Here is a 21,579-nt window from a genome sequence, read left to right on the forward strand (position 1 = left end):
GCCACACTGTCGGAGGGTCAGTGCTGAGGGAGTGCCACACTGTCGGAGGGTCAGTGCTGAGGGAGTGCTGCACTGTCGGAGGGTCAGTGCTGAGGGAGTGCCACACTGTCGGAGGGTCAGTGATGAGAGAGTGCCGCACTGTCGGAGAGTCAGTGCTGAGGGAGTGCCACACTGTCGGAGGGTCATTGCTGAGGGAGTGCTGCACTGTCGGAGAGTCAGTGCTGAGGGAGTGGGCACTGTCGGAGGGTCAGTGCTGAGGGAGCGCCGCACTGTCAGAGGGTCAGTGCTGAGGGAGTGGGCACTGTCGGAGGGTCAGTGCTGAGGGAGTGCCGCACTGTCGGAGGGTCAGTGCTGAGGGAGTGGGCACTGTCGGAGGGTCAGTGCTGAGGGAGTGCCGCACTGTCGGAGGGTCAGTGCTGAGAGAGTGGGCACTGTCGGAGGGTTAGTGCTGAGGGAGTGCCGCACTGTTGGGGGGTCAGTGCTGAGAGAGTGGGCACTGTCGGAGGGTCAGTGCTGAGGGAGTGCCGCACTGTCAGAGGGTCAGTGCTGAGGGAGTGGGCACTGTCAGAGGGTCAGTGCTGAGGGAGTGCCGCACTGTCGGAGAGTCAGTGTTGAGGGAGTGCCGCACTGTCAGAGGATCAGTGCTGAGGGAGTGGGCACTGTCGGAGGGTCAGTGCTGAGGGAGTGCCGCACTGTTGGGGGGTCAGTGCTGAGAGAGTGGGCACTGTTGGAGAGTCAGTGCTGAGGGAGTGCCGCACTTTCGGAGGGTCAGTGCTGAGGGAGTGCCGCACTTTCGGAGGGTCAGTGCTGAGGGAGTGCCGCACTGTCGGAGGGTCAGTGTTGTGGGAGTGCCGCACTCTCAGAGGGCCAGTGCTGAGGGAATGCTGCACTGTCATAGGGCCAGTGCTGAGGGAATGCTGCACTGTCAGAGGGCCAGTGCTGAGGGAATGCTGCACTGTCATAGGGCCAGTGCTGAGGGAATGCTGCACTGTCATAGGGCCAGTGCTGAGGGAGCGCCGCACTGTCGGGCAATAGAGTATATGCTGAGTAGCTGATGATTATTTTTCTGTTGCACAGGCAAGGGGCATTTTGAGCTCAGACCCTGCCCCCATCATCCCCATTCCTCTGGACGGCTACATTCCAAACTCGGTTATCCTGCGCCTCCTCTGGCCTCTCGAACTGTTTGAAATCATAGCATCCGAGCCAGACTCCCTGGTGGACTCTAGGGTGGAGCTCCAAATGGACGTAACACTGGCATCAAACCTGGAGTCTGGTGCACAGCAGGAATTTGAGGTTCGTGTCCGAGAGGTGCCCCTCTGTGGGGTAATTTAGAGGGGGAGATAGGGAAGGCTCGTGGATGGAGTTGTGAAGTGGGGGCTTGGGGCAGAGATGGATTGGAGATGGGACGGGACTGGCAAATTGAAGGGGTGGGCACGAATCTTGAAGGTTTGGTCGCTGCTATCCCCAGGAATGGCCTCTGTGGCCCTTGCACCACGAGAGAAACACTTACAGGGGGAGAATATCAGCCAATCAGACTCCGAGCTGATCACACCCTACTGTCCAACACACCCCTCAAAGATCATCTCCCCACTACATCACCAAACTGTTACTGTGCAGAAGGAGGCCATTCTGGCCTGTGGGCTGCTCCACTTTCTGAATGAGTATGGAATCCCCACAATGTGGAATCAGGCCATTCAGCCCATCAAGCCCACGCTGACCCTCAGAAGAGGAGCATCCCACCCAGACCCACCCTATCCCTATAGCCCTGCATTTCCCATGGCCAACCCCCCCCCCAAACCTGCACATCTTTGGACTGTGGGAGGAAACCCACGCAGTCATGGGGAGAATGTACAAACTCCATACAGACAGTCACCCTGAGGCTGGAATCGAACCTGGGACCCTGGCACTGAGAGGCTGCAGTACTAATCACTGAGCCACTGTACTACCTCACTACTTAGTGGCATTGTCCCCTGTACCCTTCCACAGTGTCTGTTCAATCAATCTTGTCTCATCCTCAGGAACTCGGAGTGAGAACAGGTCACTCTGTTTTTGGAGGGTAGGGGTGTGGCGGATGTGGGTGAGGTGATGATTTCTATGACCCTTTGTACAAAGGATTGACACAGGAACATAGGGAATGTAAGCAGGAGTGGACATTTGGGCCATCAGGCCCTACTGTACCATCCAGTATGATTGGGGCTGATTTCTGGGATCCACTCAATCTCACAGCATCCCTCCCTTCATCGTTCAAATCCCCTGGAACCAGTCATTACTCAACCCACGCCGCCTCACCTGAAATACATTTCCAGAACCCCCTGGGATAGACAATTGCAAAGATTCATCACCTCCCCCACACACCCCCGAAAACACACCCCATCACCTTCCCCCACACACCCCCCAAACCCCCACCCCATCACCTTCCCCACACACGCACCCCAAAACCCCACCCCATCACCTTCCCCACCACACCCCAAAACCCCACCCCATCACCTTCCCCACACACGCACCCCAAAACCCCACCCCATCACCTTCCCCCATACACCCCCCAAACCCCCACCCCATCACCTTCCCCACACACGCACCACAAAACCCCACCCCATCACCTTCCCCACACACGTACCACAAAACCCCACCCCATCACCTCCCCCACCACACCCCCCAAAACCCCACCCCATCACCTTCCCCACACACGCACCCCAAAACCCCACCCCATCACCTTCCCCACCACACCCTAAAAAAACACCCCATCACCTTCCCCACACACGCACCCCAAAACCCCACCCCATCACATCCCCACCACACCCCAAAAAAAACACCCAATTACCTTCCCCACACACGCACCCCAAATCCCCACCCCATCACATCCACACAACACCCCCAAAAACACCACCCATCACCTTCCCCACATACGCACCCCAAAACCCCACCCGATCGCCTCCCCACACCCCCCAAAACCCCACCCCATCACCTTCCACACACACGCACCCCAAAACCACACCCCATCACATCCCCACCACACCCCCAAAACCACACCCCATCACATCCCCACCACACCCCCCAAAATCACACCCCATCACATCCCCACACACCCCACAAAACCCCACCCCATCACATCCCCACCACACACCCCAAAACCACACCCCATCACCTCCCCCACCACACCCCCCAAAACCCCACCCCATCACATCCCCCACCACACACTCCAAAGTCTCACCCCACCACATTGCCCCACCACACCCCCCAAAATCCCACCCCATCACTTCCCCCACCACACCCCAAAAAAACCCCATCCCATCATTCCCCCATCACACTCCCCAAAACCCCACCCCATCACCTCCCCCATCACACTCCCCAAAACCCCACCCCATCACCTTCCCCATCACACTCCCCAAAATCCCACCCCATCACATTCCCCCACAATACCCCCAAAACCCCACCCGATCAACTCCCCCACACACCCCAAAATCCCACCCCATCACCTCCCACACACACCCCTAAACCTCCACCCCATCACCTTCCCCACACACCCCCAAAACCCCACCACATCACCTCTCCCACCACACCCCCCCAAAACCCCACCCCATCATCGTCCCCACACCCCCAAAACCCCACCCCATCTCCTTCCTCACACACCCCCAAACCCCACCCCATCACCTCTCCCACCACACCACCCAAAACCCCACCCCATCACCTTCCCCCACACACCCCCCAAACCCCCACCCCATCACCTTCCCCACACACGCACCCCAAAACCCCACCCCATCACCTTCCCCCACACACCCCCCAAACCCCCACCCCATCACCTTCCCCACACACACACCCCAAAACCCCACCCCATCACCTTCCCCACACACGCACCCCAAAACCCTGCCCCATCACCTCCCCAACCAGACCCCCAAAACCCCTCGCCATCATCTCCCCCACCACACACCCCCAAGACTCCATCCCATCACATTACCAACCACACCCCCAAAGCCCCACCCTATCACCTTCCCCATCACACCCCCAGAGCCCCATCCCATCACCTCCCCCACCACACACCCCAAAACCCCTCCCATCAGCTCACTCACGACACCCCCAAAACCCCATCCCATCACCTTCCCCACCACACACCCACAAATCCCCACCCCACCACCTCCCCACCACACCCAAAACCCCACCCCATCACCTCCCCACACCCCCAAAACCCCACCCCATCACCTCCTCTACCACACCCCCCAAAACCCCACCCCATCACCTCCCCCACCACACACTCCAAAGTCCCACCCCATCACATTCCCCCACCACAATACCTCCAAAAGCCCACCCCATCAACTCCCACACACAGCCCCAAAACCCCACCCCATCACCTTCCCCACCACCCCCCAAAACCCCACCCCATCATTTTTTCCCCACACACCCCTCATAACCCCACCCCATCACCTTCCCCACACCCCCCCCAAAATCCCTCCCCATCACCTTCCCCACATACGCACCCCTAAACCCCACCCGATCGCCTCCCCACACCCCCCCAAAATCCCACCCCATCCCCTCCCCCACAACACCCCCCAAAACCCCACCCCATCACATCCCCGCCAGACCCCCCAAAACACCACCCCATCACCTTCCCCACATACGCACCCCTAAACCCCACCCAATCGCCTCTCCACACCCTCCAAAACCCCACCCCATCACCTTCCCAACACACGCACCCCAAAACCCCACCCCATCACCTTCCCCACACACGCACCGCAAAACGCCACCCCATCACCTCTTCCACCACACCCCCCAAAACCCAACACCATCACATCCCCACCACTCCCCCCAAAACTCCACCCCATCACCTTCCCCACACACGCACCCCAAAACCCCACCCCATCACCTTCCCCACACACGCACCCCAAAACTCCACCCCATCACATCCCCACACACGCACCCCATAAACCCCACCCCATCACTTTCCCCCACCAACACACCTCCAAAACCCTACCTCATCACCTCTCCCACACACGCACCCGCAACCCTCAACCCATCACCTCCCCCACCACACCCCCACAAAACCCCACCCCATCACATCCCCACCAGACCCCCCAAACCCAACCCATCACCTTCCCCACATATGCACCCCAAAACCCCACCCGATCGCCTCCCCACACCCCCCAAAACCACACCCCATCACCTCTTCCACCACACCCCACAAAACCCAACACCATCACATCCCCACCATTCCCCCCAAAACTCCACCCCATCACCTTCCCCACACACGCACCCCAAAACTCCACCCCATCACATCCCCACACACGCACCCCAAAACCCCACCCCATCACTTTCCCCCACCAACACACCTCCAAAACCCTACCTCATCACCTCTCCCACACACGCACCCCCAACCCTCAACCCATCACCTTCCCCCACCAACACCCCCCCAAAACCCCACCCCATCACCTTCCCCCACCAACACCCCCCCAAAACCCCACCCCATCATCTTCCCCCACCACACACCCCCAAACCCCACCCCAGCACCTCCCCCACATGCACCCCCAAAACCCCACCCCATCACCTCCCCACCACACCCCCACAAAACCCCACCCCATCACTTTCCCCCCCACACACCTCCCCAAACCTCACCCCATCACCTTCCCCCACACACACTCCCACAAAACCCACCCCATGACGTCCCCACACCCCCAAAACCCCACCCGATCACCTCCCCAACACACGCACCCAAAAACCCCACCCCATCACCTCCCCCACCACACACTCCAAAGTCCCACCCCATCACATTCCCCCACCACAATACCCCCAAAAGCCCACCCCATCAACTCCCACACACAGCCCCAAAACTCCACCCCATCACCTTCCCCACCACCCCCCAAAACCCCATCCCATCATTTTTTCCCCACACACCCCTCATAACCCCACCCCATCACCTTCCCCACACACCCCCCAAAACCCCACCCCATCACCTCCCCACCAGACCCCTAAAACACCACCCCATCACCTTCCCCACATACGCACCCCTAAACCCCACCCGATCGCCTCCCCACACCCCCCCAAAATCCCACCCCATCACCTTCCCCACACACGCACCCCAAAACTCCACCCCATCACATCCCCACACACTCCCCCAAACCCCACCCCATCACCTTCCCCACACACGCACTGCAAAACCCCACCCCATCGCCTCCCCAACACACGCACCCCATACCCCACCCGATCACCTCCCCAACACACGCACCCCAAAACCCCAACCCATCACCTCCCTCACACACACACCCCAAAACCCCACACCATCGCCTCCCCAACACACGCACCCCAAAACCCCACCCCATCACCTCCCCCACACACGCACCCCAAAACCCCATCCCATCACCTTCCCCCACCAGCACACCCCCAAAACCCCACCCCATCATCTTCCCCCACCACGCACCCCAAAACCCCATCCCATCACCTTCCCCCACCAGCACACCCCCAAAACCCCACCCCATCATCTTCCCCCACCACACACCCCAAAACCCCACCCCATCACCTCACCCACACACCCCACCAAAACCCCAACCCATCACCTCCCCCACAACACCCCCACAAAACCTCACACACCCCCAAACCCCAACCCATCACCTCCCCCATACACGCACCCCAAAACCCCACCCCATCACCTCCCCCACAACACCCCCCCCAAACCCCACCCCATCACCTTCCCCACACACACCCCCCAAACCTCACCCCATCACCTTCCCTCACCACACCCCCCCCAAAACCCCACCCTGAGGGAAAGATTTGCTCCTCATCCACTGATAGCCATCTTTTGCACATCCTGTTTGTGACCCCCCCCCCCCCCGTTCCCCCCCCAACTTCCCACACCCAGTGCTCGACTCTCACCAGTCGCAAACTCTCTGTCAGTGACTCCATGGTCAAGGGCCTTCACAATGTTCCTTTCTCAATGAAGGGACTACTCAATCCAGTAAGGACTGGATTAGTGGTGCTGGAAAGCCCTTTGGGCTTTTGCCCGAACCGTTGATTTCGCTGCTCGTTGGATGCTGCCTGAACTGCTGTGCTCTTCCAGCACCACTAATCCAGAATTTGGTTTTCAGCATCTGCAGTCATTGTTTTTACCTTATTCCTGTAAGGGTCCAGCGAATATTATGTCAGTTTACTCAGGCCCCCTGTCGCAGGAACCCCATCCCCCACCGACCCCTCAGCACCCGGGACCTTCACTGTATGCACTCCCCTTCACCCTGGATGCCTACAGTGCGAGTCTGGGTGATAGGCTGAAGGGCTGTTTCTCTGTGCTCTAGGCCCCTATGACTCTCTGAGAACTGTAGATTCCTGTCTTTGGGAAATTGTAGCTGACAGCTGGGGAAGGACCGTTACTGCGCTCCATCCCCCCCACCCTGAGGAGGAGGCCATTCAGCCCATCCAGCCTGTAACTACAACTCCAGGAGGCCATTCAGCCCATCCAGCCTGTTACTGTAATACAAGGAGGCCATTCAACCCATCCCACCTGTTACTATAACACCAGGAGGCTATTCAGCCCATCCAACCTGTAACTGTAACACCAGGAGGCGATTCAGCCCATCCAGCTTGTTACTGTAATACCAAGAGGCCTTTCAGCCCATCCAGCCAGTTACTGTAATACTAGGAGGCCATCCAGTCTCCTTGAACCTTTTACAGAGGAACAGCAAAAGGCCATTCATCCCTTCCTTTAGCCTGCTACATAGGAACCTGAAGCAGCCAATCAGCCCATCAAGAGAGTCACAGGAAGAGGAGGAAGCCATTCAACCTCTTGAGCCTGATACACAGGAACAGGAGGAGGCCATTCAGCTCAGAGTGTTTGTGCTGGCTCTCCCTCTCCTACCTTCTGACCATAAATCCTGCAATATCTTCCATTTTGAAAAGCTATCACATTCCCTTTTGGATCTTTGCGTGAACCTGCCTCTCATTCTAAACCCATCCACCAATGGGAACAGTTTCTCTCTACCTGCCCTCTCCTGATACATTACATTTTGGAAAACTTTAATTAAATCCCCTCAGCTTTCTTTTCTTAAGGACCACAATCATCATCGATCCTCATCCCTGAAGTTTCTCATTCCGGAAACCATTCCTGTAAATCACTTTCTGCACTCTCTCCAATGCATTCCCATCTTTCCTATTAATGTGGGGCCCACACCCTGTACACAGTACTCCAGCTGAGGACCAACAAGGGTCCTGGACAAGTTCAACCTCACCTCCCTGCTACTGTTCACTGTACTCCATCAATAAAATCTCAGGATACTGTTCAAAGAAATATTGAACGTAATGTTTTAACCCTTTAGATTGGTCTCAACTCCTGGGGAATGCTGAGCTGACCATTCTAGGGCTGATCCTGAGTTAAGGTTTGATTGGTGATCTCTGAGAGACAGAGAGGTTATTGGGTCAATATGACCCATCACCCCACAGGGAGCTGATGTTTAGATTGTTAACCTCTGACCTGCTTCCACCAGTCCTCAGACACACTGACCCGCCATTCCAGTATCTTTCTGGAGAAGTTGGATTTACTGGACGAAGAGAGTCGCAGAGCAGCGGAAGAGTCGGGCAAAACACCTCTCATCACTGTTCCTTCGGTAAAGCTTTATATCCTGATGTCACCCCACACACACTCTCTCTCTCTGTTTCTCATTCTTACTCTTGCTCTCACTCTCTCATTCTCGCTTTCACTCTCTCTCTCTCTCTCTCACTATCTCTCACACTCTCTGTCTAGTGAGCCACGTGATAGTGAGGTAAAGAATAGGGAGAGAGAGGAGTTGAACACGTGGCTACAGGGATGGTGCAGGAGGGAGGGTTTTGGATTCCTGGATAATTGGAGGTCTTTCTGGGGAAGGTGGGTCCTCCAGAAACAGGATGGTCTTCAGCTGAGTCAGAGGGGTACCAATATCCTGGGGAGAGGTGTCCTAATACTCTTTGGGAGGGTTTAATTCAGCAGGGGGATAGGAACCAGAATTGTGGTTCGAGTATACAGGAGGTTGAGAGGAGTGAGGTCGGAAATAAGATTTCAAGTTTGCAAAAAGGCACCGGCAAGCAAGAAGATGGTTTGAAGTATGTTTCTTTCAATGCCAGGAGTATCTGGAATAAGGTGGGTGAACTTGCAATGTGGGTTGGTATCTGGGCCTTCGATGTCATGGCCATCTCGGAGACATGGTTAGAGCAGGGACAGGAATGGGTGTTGCAGGTTCCAGGATTTAGACAGTTCAGGAGGAACAGAGAAAATGGTAAAAGAGGGGAAGATGTGGCATGGTTAATCAAGGACAGTATTACAGCTGCAGAAGGGATGTTTGAGGACTCATCCACTGAGGTGGTATAGGCTGAGGTTAGAGACAGAAAAGGAGAGGTCACCCTGTTGGGAGTTTTCTCTCGGCCTCTGAATAGTCCCAGAGATGTAGAGGAAAGGACAGCAAAGATGATTCTCGATAGGAGTAAGAGAGACAGGGTAGTTGTCATGGGGGGCTTCAACTTTCCAAATATTGACTGGGATCACTACAGTACGAGAATGATAGATGGGTCAGTTTTTGTTCAGTGTGTGCAGGAGGGCTTCCTGACACAGTATGTAGACAGACCTACAAGGGGCAACAGCTTAAAAATGTGTCGCTGGAAAAGTGCAGCAGGTCAGGCAGCATCAAAGGAGAAGGAGAATCGACGTTTCGGGCATAAGCCCTTCTTCAGGAATGAGGAGGGTGTGCCAAGCAGGCTAAGATGCAAAACTTGCACCTGCACCTCCCCCCTCACTTCCCTCCAAGGCCCCAAGGGATCCTTCCATATCCGCCACAAATTCACCTGCACCTCCACACACATCATTTACTGCATCCGCTGCACCCGATGTGGCCTCCTCTATATTGGGGAGACTGGCCGCCTACTTGCGGAACATTTCAGAGAACACCTCTGGGACACCCGGACCAACCAACCCAACCGCCCCATGACTGAACACTTTAACTCCCCCTCCCACTCCACCAAGGACATGTAGGTCCTTGGCCTCCTCCATCGCCAGACCATGGCAACATGACGCCTGGAGGAAGAGCACCTCATCTTCCACCTAGGAACCCTCCAACCACATGGAATGAATGGAGATTTCTCCAATTTCCTCATTTCCCCTCCCCCCACCTTGTCTCAGTCCCAACCCTCGGACTCAGCACCGCCTTCTTGACCTGCAATCCTCTTCCTGACCTCTCCGCCCTCACCCCCTCTCTGGCCTATCACCCTCACCTTAACCTCCTTCCATCTATTGCATTCCCAACGCCCCTCTCCCAAGTCCCTCCTTCCTACCTTTTATCTTAGCCTGCTGGGCACACCCTCCTCATTCCTGAAGAAGGGCTTATGCCCGAAATGTCGATTCTCCTGTTCCTTGGATGCTGCCTGACCTGCTGTGCTTTTCCAGCAACACATTTTTAAGCTCTGACCTCCAGCATCTGCAGTCCTCACTTTCTCCAACAAGGGCAAGGCCACATTAGATTTGGTACTGGGTAATGAACCCGGCCAGGGTTCATTGGTGGTAGGTGAGCACTTTGGTGATAATAATCATAATTCAGTTATGTTTACGTTAGCGATATACCGCAAGGTAAGAGTTATAGATGGGGGAAAGACAATGGTATTAGGCACAGATGGGGAAGGAAACTGCACAGTTGAAATGTGGAGCTTATTCAAGGAACAGCTACTGTGTGTCCTTGATAAGTATATACCTATCGGGCAGGGAGGTAGTTGTCGAGAATGGGAGCCATGGTTCACTAAGGAAGTTGAATCTCTTGTCAGGAGGAAGAAGGAGGCTTATGTTAGGATGACATGTGAAGGCTCAGGTGATTGAGAGTTACAAGTTAGCCAGGAAAGACCTAAAGAGAGAACTAAGAATAGCCAGGAGGACATGAGAAGTCATTGGCAAATAGAATCAAGGAAAACCCTAAACTTTCTCTAGATGTATCAGGAGTAAAAGAATGACTAGAGTAAGATTAGGGCCAATCAAGGTCAGTAGGCAGAAGTTGTGCGTGGAGTCAGAGGAGATAGGGGAAGCAATAAATGAATACTTTTTGTCAGTATTCACACTGGAAAAAGACAATATTGTCGAGGAGAATACTGAGATACAGGATACTAAACTAAACGGGATTGAGGTTCACAAGGAGGAGGTGTTAGCAATTCTGAAAAGTAGGAAAATAGATAAGTCCCCTGGGCCAGCTGGGATTTGTCCTAGAATTCTCTGGGAAACCTTAGAGGAGATTGCCGAGCCTTTGACTTTGATCTTTATGTCATCATTGTCGGCAGGAGTACTGCCAAAAGACTGGAGGATAGCAAATGTTGTTCCCTTGTTCAAGACGGGGAGTAGAGACAACCCTGGGAATTATAGACCAGTGAGACCGACTTCTGTTGTGGGTAAAGTGTTGAAAAGGATTATAAAAGACAGAACTTATAATAATCTAGAAAGGAATACGTTGATTAAGGATAGACAACACGGTTTTGTGAAGGGTAGGTTGTGCCTCACAAACCTTATAGAGTTCTTTGAGAAGGTAACCAAACAGATGGATGAGGGTAAAGCCATTGATGTGGTCTTTGGATTTCAGTAAGGTGTTTGATAAGGTTCCCCACGATAATCAATGGCACAAAATACAGAGGCATGGGATTGAGGGTGATTTAACAGTTTGGATCAGTAATTGGCTAGCTGAAAGAAGACAGAGGGTGGTGGTTGATGGGAAATGTTCATCCTGGAGCTCAGTTACTAGTCGGGTACCGCAAGGATCTGTTTTGGGTCCACTGCTGTTTGTCATTTTTATAAACGACCTGGATGAGGGTGTAGAAGGGTGGGTTAGTAAACTTGCAGATGACACTAAGGTCGGTGGAGTTGTGGATAGTTCCAAAGGATGTTGTAGGTTACAGAGGGACATAGATAAGTTGCAGAGCTGGGCTGAGAGGTGGCAAATGGAGTTTAATGCGGACAAGTGTGAGGTGATTCACTATGGAAGGAGTAACAGGAATGCAAAGTACTGGGCTAATGGTAAGGTTCTTGGTAGTGTAGATGAGCAGAGATCTCGGTGTCCAGGTACACAGATCCTTGAAAGTTGCCACCCAGGTTGACAGGGTTGTTTAGAAGGCATACGGTGTGTTAGCTTTTACTAGTAGAGGGATTGCGTTTCGGAACCATGAGATCATGCTGCAGCTATACAGAACTCTGGTGTAGCCGCACTTGGAGTATTGCATGTCGTTCTGGTCACCGCATTACAGGAAGGACGTGGAAGCTTTGGAAAGGGTGCAGAGGAGATTTACTAGAATGTTGCCTGGTATGGAGGGAAGGTCTTACGAGGAAAGGCTGAGGGACTTGAGGCTGTTTTCGTTAGAGGGAACAAGGTTGAGAGGTGACTTAATAGAGACATACAAGATAATCAGAGGGGTAGATAGGGTGGACAGGGAGAGGCTTTTTCCAAGTATGGTGACAGTGAGCGCGAGGGGGCATAGCTTTAAATTGAGGGGTGATAGATATAGGACAAATGTCAGAGGTAGTTTCTTTACTCAGAGAGTAGTAGGGGTGTGGAACACACTGCCTGCAACGGTAGTAAATTCGCCAACTTCAAATGGTCATTGGATAAACATATGGACGTACATGGAATAGTGTAGGTTAGATGGGCTTCAGATTGGTATGACAGGTCGGCGCAACATCGAGGGCCGAAGGGCCTGAACTGAACTGTAATGTTCTATGTTCTATGTCTCTCTCACTCTCTCTCTCTCTTACTCTCTCTCTCTTTCTCTTTCTCTTTCTCTCTCACTCTCTCTCTTGCTCTCTCCTTCACTCTCTCTCACTCCCTCTGTCTCTCTAACACTTTTTAAAGTTTGTACTGGGAGAAAGTGAGGACAGCAGATGCTGGAGATCAGAGTCAAAAATGTGGTGCTGGAAATCACAGTTGGTCAGGCAGCATCCAAGGAAAATTTCCTTGGTGTCTAACCCCATGTTGTCCCTATCTTGGGAGTGTTTGATGGGAACAGAGCAGAAGAAGCTTTACTCTGTATCTAACCCTATGCTGCCCCTGTCCCTGGGAGTGTTTGATGGGGACAGTGTAGAGAGAGCTTTACTCTGTATCTAACCCTGTGTTGTACCTGTCCTGGGAGTTTTGATGGGGACAGTGTAGAGGGAACTTTACTCTGTATCTAACCCTGTGCTGTCCCTGTCCTGGGAGTGTTTGATGGGGGACAGTGTAGAGGGTGTTTTACTCTGTATCTAACCTGGTGCTGTCCCTGTCCTGGGAGTGTTTGATGGGGATGGCGTAGAAGAAGCTTTACTCTGTATCTAACCAGATGCTGTCCCTGTCCTGGGAGTGTTTGATGGGGACAGTGTAGAGGGAGCTTTACTCTGTATCTAACCCCGTGCTGTCCCTGTCCTGGGAGTGTTTGATGGGGGACAGTGTAGAGAGAGCTTTACTCTTTATCTAACCCTGTGCTGTCCCTGTCCTGGGAGTGTTTGATGGGGGACAGTGTAGAGGGAGCTTTACTCTGTATCTAACCCTGTGCTGTCCCCGTCCTGGGAGTGTTTGATGGGGGACAGTGTAGAGGGAGCTTTACTCTGTATCTAACCCTGTGCTGTCCCTGTCCTGGGAGTGTTTGGTGGGGGGACAGTGTAGAGGGAGTTTAACCTGTATCTAACCCTGTGCTGTCCCTGTCCTGGGAGTGTTTGATGCTGATATTAAATGATTCTGCACACAGAGCCAGAGTATGCGGAGAATATCCAGCACAGCTGCCGTAAAGAAAGATTTACTCGCTCGAAGAAGATCGTCTCAGGTGACGAAGCAAGTGCCCTCACCCCCACTTCCCAGCTTTGTCGCTCTGTTCAAGGGGAATCTGTGGTTCGACACCATCTTCCCTGAGCCAGATTCCAGAGTAAGAGCTTTAAACAGAAATTCTTCCATCAACAATGTGTCCCTCAGAACCGCAGCCTGCAATTTTCTGATCATTGTGCGTACAGGAGGCTTTGTATATCTGTGTGGACAAGGATCATTGACTTCCCGGTCTAGGTGAGAGTGATCTCCCAATCCAGGTGAGATGATCCCCTGGTCCAGGTGAGAGTGATCTCCCAATCCAGGTGAGATGATCCCCCGGTCCAGGTGAAAGTGATCTCCCGGTCCAGGTGAAAGTGATCTCCCGGTCCAGGTGAGAGTGATCTCCTGGTCCAGGTGAGAGTGATCTCCCGGTCCAGGTGAGAGTGATCCCCCGGTCCAGGTGAGAGTGATCCCCCGGTCTAGGTGAGAGTGATCTCCTGGTCTAGGTGAGAGTGATCTCCTGGTCTAGGTGAGAGTGATCTCCTGGTCCAGGTGAGAGTGATCACCTGGTCCAGGTGAGAGTGATCTCCTGGTCCAGGTGAGAGTGATCACCTGGTCCAGGTGAGAGTGATCTCCTGGTCCAGGTGAGAGTGATCTCCTGGTCCAGGTGAAAGTGATCTCCCGGTCCAGGTGAGAGTGATCACCTGGTCTAGGTGAAAGTGATCTCCCAATCCAGGTGAGAGTGATCTCCTGGTCGAGGTGAGAGTGATCTTCCAATCCAGGTGAGAGTGATCACCTGGTCCAGGTGAGAGTGATCTCCTGGTCCAGGTGAGAGTGATCACCTGGTCCAGGTGAGAGTGATCTCCTGGTCCAGGTGAGAGTGATCTCCTGGTCCAGGTGAAAGTGATCTCCCGGTCCAGGTGAGAGTGATCACCTGGTCTAGGTGAAAGTGATCTCCCAATCCAGGTGAGAGTGATCTCCTGGTCTAGGTGAGAGTGATCTTCCAATCCAGGTGAGAGTGATCTCCCAATCCAGGTGAGAGTGATCTCCTGGTCCAGGTGAGAGTGATCACCTGGTCCAGGTGAGAGTGATCTCCTGGTCTAGGTGAAAGTGATCTCCCGGTCCAGGTGAGAGTGATCACCTGGTCTAGGTGAAAGTGATCTCCCAATCCAGGTGAGAGTGATCTCCTGGTCTAGGTGAAAGTGATCTCCCAATCCAGGTGAGAGTGATCTCCCGGTCCAGGTGAAAGTGATCTCCCGGTCCAGGTGAAAGTGAATTCCCAACCAGGTAAGTGTGAACTCCCGACCAGGTGAGAGTGACCTCCTGGTCCAGGTGAGAGTGATCTTCCGACCAGGTGATAGCGATCTCCTGACCAGGTGAGAATGAGCTCCCATCCAGGTGAGAGTGAGCTCCCGCCCAGGTGAGAATGATTCCCGGTTCAGGTGAGAGTGATCTCCTGTCCAGGTGAGAGTGATCTTCTGACCAGGTGAGAGTGATTCCTGGTCCAGGTGAGAGTGATCTCCTGTCCAGGTGAGAGTGATCTTCTGACCAGGTGAGAGTGATTCCCGGTTCAGGTGAGAGTGATCTCCCGGTTCAGGTGAGAGTGATCTCCTGTCCAGGTGAGAGTGATCTCCTGTCCAGGTGAGAGTGACCTCCTGGTCTAGGTGAAAGTGATCTCCCGGTTCAGGTGAGAGTGATCTCCTGTCCAGGTGAGAGTGATCTCCTGTCCAGGTGAAAGTGATCTCCCGGTCCAGGTGAGAGTGATCTCCCAGTCCAGGTGAGTGATCCCCTGGTCCAGGTGAGAGTGATCCCCCGGTCCAGGTGAGAGTGATCTCCTGGTCTAGGTGAAAGTGATCTCCTGGTCCAGGTGAGAGTGATCTCCTGGTCCAGGTGAGAGTGATCTCCTGGTCTAGGTGAGAGTGATCTCCGGTCCAGGTGAGAGTGATCTCCTGGTCCAGGTGAGAGTGATCTCCTGGTCCAGGTGAGAGTGATCTCCTGGTCTAGGTGAGAGTGATCTCCTGTCCAGGTGAGAGTGATCTCTCGTCTGTGAGAGTGATCTTCCGACCAGGTGAGAGTAATCTCCTGTCCAGGTGAGAGTGATCTCTCGTCTGTGAGAGTGATCTTCCGACCAGGTGAGAGTGATCTCCTGTCCAGGTGAGAGTGATCTTCTGACCAGGTGAGAATGATTTCCGGTTCAGGTGAGAGTGATCTCCCGTCCAGGTGAGGGTTTTTAGGTTTGGGGAATTGTTATTAACTGATGGTTGTGGATAAGGTTCCCAGAATGGGTTCTGAAGAAGGATCACTGGACATTAACTCTGTTTCTCTGTCCACAGATGTTGCCAGAACTTTGTCTTTCTCCAGCATTCTGTATATATGTTGCAGTTTTGGATCTGGGTGCCTGATAAGGAGACCCTGCAGGGAATGCTAATAGAGTCATAGATCCATACAGCACATAAACAGGCCGACCAGATTCCCTAAATTAATCTAGTCCCACCTGCCAGCACCCGGCCCATATCCCTCCAAACCCTTCCTATTCATATACCCATCCAAATGCCTCTTAAATGTTGCAATTGTACCAGCCTCCATCACATCCTCTGGCAGCTCATTCCATACACGTACCACCCTCTGCGTGAAAAAGTTGCCCCTTAGGTCTCTTTTATATCTTTCCCCTCACCCTAAACCTATGCCCTCTAGTTCTGGACTCCCCGACCACAGGGAAAAGACTTTGTCTATTTATGCTATCTATGCCCCTCATGACGTTATAAACCTCTATAAGGTCACCCCTCAGCCTCTGATGCTCCAGGGAAAACAGCCCCAGCCTGTTCAACTTCTCCCTGTAGCTCAAATCCTCCCACCCTGGCAACATCCTTATAAATCTTGGAGAGACACAGAATCACTGTAATGGTCCAGATTATTGCAGTTGTCTGTTATAACGCAGAGCAGGTGTCAGCACAGACACACTGGAGTCTGACAGGACAGTGTCCACTCTTTCGTCTGGACTGCAGTCTGGCTGACAACTCAAGAAGACCCTCTGCTGTCCCTCGGTTAACCATCTGGCTTTCTTTCCTACTTCCCCCCTGAACATTCTAGATCTTTCCGCCGGATCTAACCGAGACAGCGTTTGCAGAGATGCTCATCATGATGCTAGGGACTGTTGATTACAATGTGAAGGAAGGCATTGCAAGAGCCTTGGTATTCCTACTGCAATCTCAGCAGTCTGCCATCACCACCATGGCCCACGATGCTCTGATTACTGCCCTCAATGGGCCAGCCCCTCCAAGCCAAAAGGTAGGACCGTCTCAACTGTGGATCAGAAACCTCAGATTCAGCCACAAACCAGTCAGGTTCACAGCTGTTATGGGGAGAAACACCAATTAAGGAGGTTGTGGCTGAGCACTTGGATACACTCAAGGGAACAGTTCCCCAGACTTGTGAAAAGGGGAACAATATGAAGGATGTTCAACCGATAGCTTCTTTGAAGGACTAACAGGTGCAATGGTTAAAGGGGAGCCTGTAGATGGACTGTTCTTGGATTTCCAGAAGGCATTTGATAAGGTGAAGCACCAGAGTCTATTGTGGAAAATAAAGGTTCATATTGGCATGGACTCAAGATTGGCCGGCCAACAGAAAACAGAATCTGTGGATAAATAGGTCTTTTTCTGACTGACAATGTGACAAATTGAGTCTCTCAACCTTTTGCAATTAAATCAATGTCAGAAATTACACTTCACCAGGTTATAATCCAATACGTTTAGGGTTTGAATTCAGAAGCTTTCAGAGCACTGCTCCTTTGTCACTTCACCTGACAAAGGGACTACACTCCAAAAGTTTGTGATTTTAAATAAACCTGTTGGACTATAACCTGGTGCCTTGTGACTTCTAGCCTTGTCCACCCCAGTCCAACACCAACTCCTTCATATCACAATTATAACAACAGCAAGTGTGAGATGGAGGTACAAATATGTGAACAGATGATGGAAAAATGTAGGAGCAACAGGCTGGTGATGATGGGAGATTTTAATTTTCCCAACATTGACTGGGATTCTCTTAGTGTTAAAGGTCTAGATGGAGCAGAATTTGTAAGGAGCATCCGGGAGGGTTTTCTAGAGCAGTTTGGAAATAGTCCAACTCAGGAAGGGGCCAGACTGGACCTGGTGTTGGGGAATGAGCCCGGCCAGGTGATTAAGGTTCCAGTTGGGGATTACTTCAGGAATGGCAATCACAATTCCGTAAGTTTTGGGAAAGGCCAACTCTAGCAAAATTCAGCAAGAGCTGGGGAATGTGGACTGGGAGCAGCCGTTTGAGGGTAAATCCGCATTCGATATGTGGGAGGCTTTTAATGGGAGGTTGATTAGAGTTCAGGAGAGATATGTTCCTGTGAAAATGAGGGATAGAAATGGCAAGATTAGGGAACCATGGATGAGAAGTGAAATTGTGAGACTAGCTGAGAGGAAAAAGGATGTGTACATAAGGTCTAGGTGACTGAAGACAGATGGAGCTTTGGAAGAATATCGGGAATGTCGGAACAATCTGAAATGAGGAATTAAGAGGGCTCAAAGAAGTCATGAGATATCCTTAGCAAGCAGTGTTAAGGAAAATCCCAAAACCTTTTATTCATATATAAGGAGCAAGAGGGTAACTAGGGAAAGGGTTGGCCGACTCAAGGACAAAGGAGGAAAGATATGCATGGAGTCAGAGAAAATGGGTGAGTACTTTGTATCGGTATTCACTGAGGAGAGAGACATGATGAATGTTGAGGTTAGGGATAGATGTTTGAGCACTCTAGGTCACGTCAGCATAGGGAGGGAGGAAATGTTGGGTATTCTAAAATGCATTAAAGTGGGCAAGTCCCCAGGTCTAGATCCCAGGTTACTGAAGGAAGTGAGAGAGGAAATACCTGGGGCTTGAACAGATATCTTTGTAGCATCCTTGAACATGGGGGAGGTCCCAGAGGACTGGAGAATTGCTAATGTTATCCCCTTGTTTAAGAAGGGGAGCAGGGATAATCCGGGTAATTACAGACCGGTGAGCCTGATGTCAGTGGTAGGGAAGCTGCTGGAGAAAACACTGAGGGATAGGATCAATTCCCATTTGGAAGAAAATAGGCTTATCAGTGATAGGCAGCATGGTTTTGTGCAGGGAAGGACATGTCTTACCAACTTAATAGAATTCTTTAAGGAAGTGACAAAGATGATTGATGAGGGAAGTGCTGTGGATGTCATATACATGAACTTCAGTAAAACGTTTGATAAGATTCCCCATGGTAGGCTAATGGAGAAAGTGAAGCTGCATGGGGTCCAGGGTGTACTAGCTAGATGGATAAAGAACTGGTTGGGCAGCAGGAGAAAGAGTCATAGTGGAAGAGAGTTTCTTAAAATGGAGAACTTTGACCAATGATGTTCCACAAGGATCCATGCTGGGACCACTGTTGTTTGTGATATACATTAGTGATCTGGAGGAAGGGATAGGAGGTCTGATTAGCAAGTTTGCAGATGACACTAAGATTGGTGGAGTAGCAGATAGTGAAAGGGACTGTCAGAGAATGCAGCAGAATATAGATAGATTGGAGAGTTGGACAGAGAAATGGCAAACTGAGTTCAATCTGGGCAAATGCGAGGTGATGCATTGTGGAAGATCAAATTCCAGAGCGAACTATACAGTAAATGGAAAAGCCCTGGGGAAAATCGATGTACAGAGAGATCTGGGTGTTTAGGTCCACTGTACCCTGAAGGTGGCAACGCAGGTCAGTAAAGTAGTCAAGAAGGCATACAGCATGTTTTCCTTCATCATACGGGGTATTGAGTACAAGAGTTGGCAGGTCATGTTACAGTCGTATAGGAAATTGGTTTGGCCACATTTGGAATACTGCGTACAGTGTGGTCACCACATTACCGAAAGGATGTGGATGCTTTGGAGAGGATGCAGAGGAGGTTCACCAGGATGTTGCCTTTTATGGAGGGTGCTAGCTATGAAGAGAGGTTGAGTAGATTAGGATTATTTTCAGTAGAAAGACGGAGATTGGGGGGGGGGCCTGATTGAGGCCTACACAATCATGAGAGGTATAGATAGGGTGGATAGCAAGAAACACTTTCCCAGAGTGGGGGATTCAATTACTAGGGCGTGATGTGCTCAAAGTGAGAGGGGAAAGGTTTAAGGGAGATATGTGTGGAAAGTTCTTTACGCAGAGGTTGGTGGGGGCCTGGAATGCGTTGCCGCAGAGGTGGGAGGAGTGGGAACGATAGCATTATTTACGATGTATCGAGACACATACATTAATGGGCAGGGAACAAAGGGATACAGATCCTTCGAAACCAGGCGGTAGATTTAGATAGAGGACCTGGGTTGGTGCAGGCTTGGAGGGCCGAAGGGCCTGTTCCTGTGCTGTAATGTTCTTTGTTCTTGTTCATTGACGTAGATGAGGTGAGTGTCAGTATAAATTCTCAAGTGATTCCAAAAAGCTAAGGGAAGTGTGTTGTGAAGAGCATTTCGGGAAATTGCAGGTGGATAAGGATAGACTGAGACAGTAACTATTAACCAGGCAGGTGGAGGATAACGTGGGAAAATGTCAGCTTCTTTAGTTTGGTTGGAAGATTGAAAAAGCGGTGTGTTACATAAACAGAGTGACAGCAAAATTCCAAGAGGCAGAGGGATTGAAATGTTCACCTGGGTGGTGCTGCCCAGAATGAAAAGGCTAATAGGATGCTGTCCTTTATTACCCGAGAATTTGAACACATATTTTAGTAACGATGTGGAGAAGTCGGTGTTAGACAGGGGTGGATAAAGTTAAAAATCACACAACACCAGGTTATAGTCCAACAGGTTTATTTGGAAGTAGACATTAAGTATTTAGAGCGCTGCTCTTTCATCAGGTAACTAGTGAAGTAGGATCATAGGACATGGAATTTATAGCAAAAGATTATTGTATCGTATACTGATGCGATATATTGAACAACCCTGATTCTATAACTTCTGTGTCCTATGATCCTACTCCACTGTCATGAAGGTGTAAGTATGTGCCGTATCTTTAAGAGAGAGAGAGGAAGCTGGCAGGGACTGACTGAAAGCACAGAGAGCGCTGAACAACTTAAAAATGTAACACTTGGTTGAAACAAATAGCTGGGGTTGCGTTGCCATGGAACAAAAACAAATTCAAAATTGGCCAATCAGTTTAAATTATGTCCCAAATACCCAAATCCAATCAAATTTGAATTTTACTGTTTGGGATGACATCAAACCAATGGAATGATCCGATGTTTTGGGGTATGAGACTGGACATTTTGTACAGTTTGGGGAAGAACAGCAAAGGACACCAACAAATACAGACTGCTAGCCGAAATACTCTCTGTAAGGTACCTGTCCACAAGGAAAGTTGCGCGGAAGACCAAAGAAGAGACAACCCAGCAAAAGCGAGGAAAATCTACAGAGGAAAATCGGCAAAGGAGAATCAGCAAAACTGGCTGGTTTTGAAACGTGATTTTTTTTTTCTCTGTAAATTGTACTCATGGTTTTTAAAAATTAGACCGTTATTGTAGAGTGAGAGGCAAAAGATCGGTTTAAGAGAGAGGAGTTGTAAATAGCTGTTGTTTTAAGGGCTGGAGGATCTGAGCTACAGGGAGAGGCTGAACAGGCTGGGGCTGTTTTCCCTGGAGTGTCGGAGGCTGAGGGGTGACCTTATGGAGGTTTACAAAATTATGAGGGGCATGGACAGGGTAAATAGACAAAGTCTTTTCCCTGGGGTGGGGGAGTCCAGAACTAGAGGGCATAGGTTTAGGGTGAGAGGGGAAAGATATAAAAGAGACCTAAGGGGCAACTTTTTCACACAAAGGGTGGTGCGTGTATGGAA

The 21,579-nt window shown here is 51.5% G+C and overlaps 1 protein-coding gene across 1 annotated transcript in view; it reads left to right on the top strand.

The window, feature by feature from the left end:
- Window positions 1–21,579, top strand: part of wdr97 (WD repeat domain 97) — a 91,855-nt gene that overhangs the window by 42,892 nt on the left and 27,384 nt on the right. Inside the window, exons 10-13 of the mRNA XM_072575001.1 lie at window positions 1,078–1,293; window positions 8,460–8,579; window positions 13,684–13,857; window positions 16,827–17,024. Of these exons, the coding sequence (XP_072431102.1) occupies window positions 1,078–1,293; window positions 8,460–8,579; window positions 13,684–13,857; window positions 16,827–17,024 (708 nt within the window). The remainder of the gene's footprint in view (window positions 1–1,077; window positions 1,294–8,459; window positions 8,580–13,683; window positions 13,858–16,826; window positions 17,025–21,579) is intronic.

The sequence above is a fragment of the Chiloscyllium punctatum genome, chromosome 8 (genome assembly GCF_047496795.1).
Source record: "Chiloscyllium punctatum isolate Juve2018m chromosome 8, sChiPun1.3, whole genome shotgun sequence".
In the NCBI taxonomy this organism is placed as follows: Eukaryota; Metazoa; Chordata; class Chondrichthyes; order Orectolobiformes; family Hemiscylliidae; genus Chiloscyllium; species Chiloscyllium punctatum.